We start from the raw sequence: 8,392 nt of genomic DNA, 5'->3' as shown, positions 1-8,392 counted from the left end.
CAAAAAATCACGTCGTGGTTGGGCAAGGAGCCGATCGATCGATGGAGTTTATTCGTTAGGTGAGATGCCAAGCTAAGACGTTAATTAGGAGTGTCGTGTCGTGACACCAAGCTAAATGAAACAGTCTCCACACATCGATATCTACTACTAGCACCGCTAAACAGACTTAAGTACTTTTTCCGTTTTGAATTACTTGTCGCACGTATGAATGTATTTAGATGTATTTTTGTTCTAGATACGTCCATTTCAACGACGAGTAATTTGAAACGAAAGGAATAGGACAGAACAACGACTTTATTACCAAACAAAACAAACTTTCAATTCGATTGGAGATGAATCTTCTTCCGGTGGAAGCCTAAGAAAAAGCGGGCAGAGTTCCTCACGGCATGCATACATGCAAAAGCTATTCCTGCAAAGCCCTAGATAGATTTCAAGATATCCACGCGTCACCATGATCGATCTGACGATGACACCAACGGCGCACCGCGGAGAAGGAAGACAACCGGAACTCCAAGCAGGTCGTCTCTCTGTACAAGTCAGAGCCAGAGCGCACATGTTTAGTGTATGTCAAAAGCGGGCTAATGTAGAAAGAACTAGCATGGAAATGAACGTACCAATAAAAGTCCCTTTCAACTCAAAAAAGAATGTCCCTTCAGTTGTAGCTTTGCTTTACACAGAGATTAGTTGCTTTCCGGCGGCGAAAATCGTACTCGCCCGGCGTACCATGCCCGCGATGGGAGGACGTGAGGATCATGCAAGGGTCAGTTCCAGGCGCCGTTCTCACCTCTCGCCCATCCATAGTGGGTTGCGTACCGCGGCAAACGCCTGGCTCGATTTGCGATCGCGATGGGAGGACACACGGAGTATGTACACAACGCAAGCACAAAGGAGCGTCTGGGTCAGATGTTTTTTTGAACATGTTGCATGGTAGATGATTCGTATGCGTAGATCTCATCCAACAGATGTTTTTGTTAAGGAATCACCGTTGGAAGAGTTCTCTCACCTGGATATATTACTCAAAAACGGCCAAAGCCAAGAGTCGCCTCTTAATGGATCAAGCTAACGGCTACAACAATTTTGATCATGTGAAAACACATATGTTAAAATGACCAGCGTTTTTTTTAATCCGTGGGGAAAATTTCTGCCAGACGTAAATATCAAAACGGAAAGAAGAAAGAATAACGCCTGAACGAATAAAACATAGGTGGGTGGTTCTCAAAAAGTGAAGGATCCTATTTAGAGCATAGGCCGGGGAGTAGCAACGTAACACATAACCTCGACGCGGGCGTGCTGCTTCCATTCAGAATAACCATCATCACATTTACCAGAATCTTCAAAAGTAAGCTCAACTTGATGCCCTGGCACAACGAGCTGAACTTGGTCAAAAGAACAAGATCCATAACATAAAAAAGGCCCCTTCACATTTTTTTTTGAAATTCAGACATTTTTTGAATTTCATGTCCATTTTGGAAATTTGATACATTTTTTGAAATCCAGGAATGATTAACAAATTCATGAAGATTTTTAGAATTCATGATCTTGTTTGAAATTTGTTTTTTTAGAAATCCCGAACACTTTTTCGAATTTGGGGTTCATGAATATTTTTGAAGTTTAAAAAAGGAAAAAAAAAAGAAAAGCTGGGGCGCCCGGCCCCGCACTTGGGCCGGCTCAAAGTGCGAGCGGGAGGGAGGTTTGGGTACGCGTTTGATCGTTGCGCGCCTCGTACGGCGGGAATAGGTCTCTCCAAAAGTTTGCACTGGCGCGCCCCCGCTGGTTCTCTCTCAATTTCGTTTCCGCAAGCCCAAACAAATAGCAGTTCCTTTTTAACCTGGCTGTAGAGACACTCTCAAAAATGGTTCTTAATGCACAAAAAGAGAAAATGCTGACGAGCTTAGCACCTGACTTGATTGAGGGGGTGTGGCTATCCTGCAATATGCATATGACACTGTAATATGTTTTGAACATGATAAGGAAGCGGCTGTGAATCTGAAGCTTCTATTGTACCTGTTTTAACTTATGTCAGGACTGAAGATCAATTTTATGAAAAGCGAAATCCTCTGTGTCGATGGAGATGATAGTACCCTTTCCTTTTATGCTGATCTCTTTAATTGTAGTATTGGACATTTTCCAATGAAATACTTGGGAGTCCCAGTCAGTTTCTCTTCTTTGCGTAGCATAGACTGGGATTTTATGGATGAGAGGTTCCTTAAATGCTGTGAATCCTGGATTGGTAATGCAGCATCTTCGGGTGGGAGGCTCATCCTTCTCAATTCCTCATTAACTAGCATTGTCTTTTACTACATGTCTATGTTCCTTCTTCCTAAAGGGGTGATTGAGAAACTGGATAAACACCGTAAGCGGTTCTTTTGGCAAGAACATGAGGGGCGTAAACGATACCATCTAGTGAGATGGAATAGAATTTGTAGATCCAAAAAGAAAGAGGGACTGGGAGTCAAGGATCTTCATAAACAGAATTTAAGCCTCCTCATCAAGTGGTGGTGGAAGCTGGAAACTAAACAAGGGCTATGGCAGGATGTGATCCGGGCCAAGTACTTTAAGCAAGACACGGTGACCTCTGTCAAAACTAAATTCAATGACCCGCCAATCTGGAAAGCAATCATGAAAACTAAAGATTACTACCTGGCTGGCAGAAAAGTGAATTTACAATCTGGAGATCTTGCTAGACCGTGGGTTGATCCAGTTGGCAATGAACCTCCTCTCCAGTTGCAGTTTCCTATAATTTATGATATTTGCAATGATTAGGATATCACGGTTGCTAAGTTCAGGGAAGGGGTGGAGGAAAAAAACTTTTTTAGAAGGCAACTCCACCCTCCTATGCTTGAGCAATGGAGTAATATCAAATCTATAGTGGGGACTTGGCCGATGACTGGCGAAGCCGACCAACTGGTCTGGACCTTGGGGAAGAAAAGTAGGTTTACTACGAAATCTGTTTATGAATATTTGGAAAGAAATGTGGCGGGGGCAAACTACAAGTGGATATGGAAAGCAAAATTTCCCCTTAAAATTCAAATTTTCCTTTGGCAACTGTTTCAGGATGCTATCCTAACTAGAGATGTGATGAGTAGACGAAAGTGGCTGGGAAATCCTGCCTGCTCCTTCTGTGCGGAGAGAGAAACATCCCAGCATCTCTTCTTCACTTGCCCTGTGGCCAGAGTCCTCTGGAGGACTGTAGGCTGTGTACTGGGTACGGATCTGTGTCCAAGTAACATTTGGCAGTACTATTCATGGGCTTACATGTTTTTACCTGATGGGGAGAAATTTTATACCTTTGGTCTAGCAGGTTTCTGTTGGGCGATGCGGATTAATCGTAACAGTGTTACCTTTGAGTCTAAACAGATGAGGTCGCCTTTTGATGTGGTTTACTCTGCATGTGGTTTTCTTAACTACTGGGCAGGTTTGATGACAGGAGATGATCGAGAGATGATGGAGCGCGGAGCCAAGATGCTGAGGACCAATGCATCGAACATGATGCGGATCTGTGCAGCGCCGAGGGGAACCTCAAACTGAGAGCTGAAGCGTTTGCTGCTGATAGATAGTTCGTTTGCTCCTGCGTGAGTGCTTAACTATATCTGGAAAAATAGTCCTTTCGCCCCTGCGTGGGCTCATGATTTATGTCTGGAGTAACCTTCCTAAAACTTGTTGGAATTCTCCTGGTTAGAGTTAGTCGGCTGGTTTTAGGGTGTCATTGGATTTTCGCCCCATGATGAGCTGCTCGATGACGAGTGTTCATTGTGGGTTTCCCAGCGGTGCTTTGAGCTCGCTTCCCCTTTATAGATCTCCTTTTGAACTCTTAAAACTATTTGTATTTTCGTTATGCTAAGTAATGAAAAGGGGTTATGCCGGGCTCAAAAAACAAAAAAACAAATAGCAGTTCATCAAAAGTAAAACCGAAAAATAGCCCCAAACTACTAGGTCTCCGCTAACCTTCCCCCATGGCTCGCAAGCGCCGCCGCGCGGAGCAGCGCACGCCGGCGCCACCTCCGCCTCCGCCCCTTCGGACTAAACCGTCTCAGCGGCAACCGGTGGTCGTCTTCGCCCACGGCGCCGGCGCCCCCTCCTCCTCTGATTGGATGACCCGGTGAGCTCCCTTTCTCCGTCTGTTCTGCAGCACGCGATTCATGGGTCTGTTGTGGCCAGTATGCTTCTCTTCGGTAGAATGCCCCATTTGCGTGAGAAACTCCACCTTCATAAAATCAGTCCAACTGAGGATTCCAGTTTGTATACACATCTGATCTGTGCTTGGTATCTGCATATTTATGTTTAATAACTGACAAGACAATTGATTCTTCCAGCTGGAAGGAGATGGTGAAAGATGCCCTGGATGCCGTTGAAGTGGTGACATTCGACTATCCATGTGAGTTTGTTCGATTCACTCTTCTGCTAATCATTCCATTTTTACCCGAAGGTCCAGTTCTTAATTCTTGACCCATGTTCACTTGATGGTTGACGAATTAATCAAGCAACAACACCGCAGATATGTCAGGTGCTAAACGGAGGCCTCCCCCAAAGGCGGACAAGCTCGTCGACCACCATCTCAGTGTGGTGAAGGATGCTGTAGCAGAGCATCCTGGTCACCCGCTTGTTCTTATGGGGAAGTCTATGGGTTCGAGGTAACATTTGGTGATGTGATAATGTTGTTGCTTGTGCATCTTTTTGGTGTTGTGTTATATGATCTGACTTCTGAGGACACTTATGTGATGCTTAAACATTCTCAGGGTCAGCTGCATGGTAGCCAGCTCCGATGATATCAGTGTTTCTGCAGTCATTTGCTTGGGTTATCCACTGAAGGTATCCCCACTTTACTGTGTGTACTTAGTATTTGGGTTGCTTCTTGGACTGTCTCCTTGTTGAATTGTTGTGCCTGTGTTATTCAAAGGTCAACTATAACACACACCGAAATGGATTAGGATCTCCATCAGAATTTAATTGTTGCAGAATTCAACCATTTATGCACCTATATGGTTGTTGTATACAGATCTGCATGCTATTGTTTCTCATTTTTTGCTACAACTATGCAGTGACTTTTTTATATGATAATTCACTGTCATTTTGTATACAGACAATTCACTTTCTCAGATAGAATCACAAACTAAAGAAGCTGTTCCTTTTGTTTTGCATCTTTGCTTTCTTCGACAGGGAGTGAAAGGGGCACTGAGAGACGAGATACTACTGAAGCTGATGGTTCCAACAATGTTTGTGCAGGTACTTTCTTTGTTTTCTGATAAATATGCGCAGTGAAAATTTTAGGGATTGTTTGGAAAGCATCATCTGATAGGAAATTTATGGCAAACAGTTCAATTCAGACAAGAATATGAAAAATTTCGTGTTCCAAACAGGGTGTAAATAGTAAATTTTAGAATCTTGACTTGCGGTGGGTGTGTTCACAGGGCAACAAAGATGGCCTATGCCCCTTGGACAAGCTTGAGTTAACTCGGAAGAAGATGACCTGCAAGAATGAACTGCATGTTGTTGATGGTGGTGACCACTCTTTCAAAGTCAGCCAAAAATACCAAAAATCTGCTGGAATAAGTCAACATGATGCTGAATTAGAAGCTGTTAAAGCAATTGGACAGTTCGTCCAGAACTCCATCGCAGAAAGCTTAACCTAGCTGTTCCTTCGAAATTTTCTTATAACATCTAATGGTAGGTTCCTGATCCTAAGATTCTGGCCTTTTCTAGGGGAAAGATTCTGGCTTTTCAATGGTCTAATATGTGATCATGTACTTGGTTTGGTGACTGGTTACATGTAAAACAATGCTATTGTCCCCCCTGAAATGTAATATGCTTGTAATTATTTGTGTTGTTTTTATCATGGAACACCCTTTTGCCTTGCACCGTGCCTTTTCCATGATTGAGAAAAACTGCATCGAATATTCATACATAAACTTGCTCTTGCTGCTTATCTATGAATATATCAGTGGCAAGTTTCCTCTATGAATCGTAACTAGAATCTGATAACCACGTCAATTTTTTTTTCTTAGAAAGGATCAGTACAATGGTTACAGTATCACATCCCTTGCTGTATTTGCAAAAGGAGTAACAGACGTGCCAGTACCATGCAGATTGCTTAATTCCTCTTATAGAAATTATCACAAGCGCAGTACCATGCATCTTGCTTAATTCCTCTGTCCTGGCAATTAGGACCGTCTTTCGATGTATTTTGACAAAATCATCCTTTACTGTGGCTTTCCGTTGCATCATCAGCTGGATCGAGCAGCAGCAACTACTGTTCAAGAATGTACAAAATTAAATGAAGTAACAATACAGCATAAATTAGGCAGCACAGAATGAAGTTACGATACAGCATAAATAAATTAGATGAAGCACTACTGACATTACCGGCAATGAACACATGCAGGCTGAATCCTCACCATACTATCGGATATGTAGCATCGATCCTAGCAGTTCGTCGAGATCGAAATCATCCATGCCCAAACAAGCAAACTGAAGAACAGAAACATGAAACGAAATTTCAGTACAAATAACAAAAGATGAGATCAGTTTTTTTGATAGTAAAGAAAGGGCGATCAGTGCTCCTCCCCATATTTCACCCACCTTAGACATGAACTGATCGAGGTCGAAGGGGTCGTCGCTCTGCTCCGGCTCGTCGAAGTCGAACTCCACTGGCCTCTCCCTCTTGCCGGCCGCTGCCCGTACAGGTGCTCCTCCGGAGGACCCCTCGTCCGGTTTGTTCCGTATCAGGAAGGCCTCCTTCTCCGCGGCGTCCAGCGCCTCGGCGAGCCTGCCGAAGTTGCGGACTATCTGATCGTCCAGCGTCCCCACGCCAGCCGACGACGCCGGTTGCCGCTTGCCGGGGTTCTTCCGGTTGTCAACGCAGGGCGGGGCCTTCCAGTCGTCTTGGTCCCTCCGTGGGAGCGGCCGAGGCGGCGAGCTCCGCACCGGCCGCGACCGGGATGGGCGAGGCAGCGGCCGGCTGAACCTGCGCTTGTGCTGCGCCAGTGGGTCGAACGGCATCTCCGCCGGCCCTGAGTTGAACGCCGTGGACTGCCGTGCTGGATCGTACTTGACGAAGGTCGCGCGGACACGCTTGCGCGGGTGGATGCCGTGCAGCATGGCATAGAAGCGGCGGACGTGGAGCATCAACTCCTCCATGTCGGCTTTCGTCAGGGTGGTAATGGCCTCCTCGACGGCGATGGCGTCGGCCTCGGCGTCGCCGGGGAAGGAGCACGGGGATGCGGATTCCATGGTGAAACTGGGGCTTTGGCAGTTCGGGATCACCGGACGCCGAGATATATCAGAGGGAACGAGCCGGCTCGACTTCGTTACAAAAACGGCAATCCACGAGGCCTACACTTGTTCGGATCACTCTAACTTCAATCCAAGCCAAACTCCGATTCGGGGATGAACACTCCACACATTGGAGGAGAGCTCCTAATGGGCGAAGACTACTTCTTTTTAGTAACTGTAGAATAATTGTTTGGTGCAAGACGATGGTATCCACCTCATCATGGGTGTTCATATATAACATGTCCAGGGGTATGTTCGTCTTTGTCCACGACTAGAACCCTAATTATAATTATAGAGTACATACTCGAGCTACAGACGGGATAACTATACGAATCACCTATATGTACACACGAAATGAATACAATCATCTGTCAACACCCCCTCCGTATTCAAAGCGTCGTGTCTTGCGAAGATTGGACCGGAACTCCTCAAAAGTGGATGCCGGCAAGCCTTTGATCATGATGTCGACGAACTGCTGCGTTGTGGGAACATAAAGAACTCAAATCTTCCCAAGAGCAACCTGTTCGTGATGTGGCACGCTCAATACCAATCACACTTGGTACACCTAGTACATCGACTATGCTGAGTCGTTGATAAGTATGGAGCATCAACGACGAAGCCTTAAGGAAGATACCAAATATGGAGCACTTCCTCCTAACGAAGTTGCACTAGAGATTTCTGTTCCCCGGCCAGGATGCTATGAAAGCACCATGGCTAGACAAAGGCATGAAGAAGATAAACAACAGAGCCATGAGCAAGTTTTGCAATGCCCCTGGAAAGTAAGGGTGAAATGAGCGATCGCCAAAAAGAACCCTGCTTCGATATTGTTAAGTTAAATACGACAATTAGGGAAGAGCAATTCGAAATATTGAAGGCGACTTGCACTGCCGAACCTGCCAAGGAAAAGTCGGAGTACATGAAGGGGCTTCAGGAAAGGAACACATAGAACCACCGCCTCGGAAGCCGTAGTTACTTGGGCAAGAGGCACATATGGGCCAAGGAGGATGCGTAACGTGAAAGTCTGGGGCTCCCAGACCCCTTGGTGGAGTTCACCGTCCCGCAGGAGCATGACTTCATCATGGCCCGGAACACTTGGGACCCGATAAATAAGGTTTTCGAAACA

At 45.5% G+C, this 8,392-nt stretch overlaps 2 protein-coding genes across 2 annotated transcripts; one reads left to right on the top strand and one right to left on the bottom strand.

Annotated features, from left to right (window-relative positions):
* The first annotated feature begins 3,882 nt into the window (after window positions 1-3,882).
* Window positions 3,883-5,815, top strand: LOC125524432 (KAT8 regulatory NSL complex subunit 3). Its single transcript, XM_048689487.1, has 6 exons — window positions 3,883-4,099; window positions 4,314-4,375; window positions 4,496-4,631; window positions 4,737-4,809; window positions 5,158-5,223; window positions 5,409-5,815. Exons 1-6 carry the CDS (start codon window positions 3,954-3,956, stop codon window positions 5,628-5,630), a joined length of 705 nt encoding a protein of 234 aa, XP_048545444.1. The 5' UTR covers window positions 3,883-3,953; the 3' UTR covers window positions 5,631-5,815.
* Window positions 5,816-5,910: 95 nt separating this feature from the next.
* Window positions 5,911-7,449, bottom strand: LOC125524431 (SNW/SKI-interacting protein B-like). Its single transcript, XM_048689486.1, has 3 exons — window positions 6,577-7,449; window positions 6,361-6,465; window positions 5,911-6,247 (listed from the first exon to the last, which is right to left on the bottom strand). The coding sequence occupies exons 1-2, from the start codon at window positions 7,225-7,227 to the stop codon at window positions 6,397-6,399; spliced, it is 720 nt and encodes a 239-aa protein (XP_048545443.1). The 5' UTR covers window positions 7,228-7,449; the 3' UTR covers window positions 5,911-6,247; window positions 6,361-6,396.
* Window positions 7,450-8,392: the final 943 nt, after the last annotated feature.

Source organism: Triticum urartu, chromosome 7 (genome assembly GCF_003073215.2).
Source record: "Triticum urartu cultivar G1812 chromosome 7, Tu2.1, whole genome shotgun sequence".
Classification (NCBI taxonomy): Eukaryota; Viridiplantae; Streptophyta; class Magnoliopsida; order Poales; family Poaceae; genus Triticum; species Triticum urartu.
The sequence above is the reverse complement of the archived record's forward strand: the minus strand, read 5'-3'. Positions and strand labels throughout refer to the sequence as shown.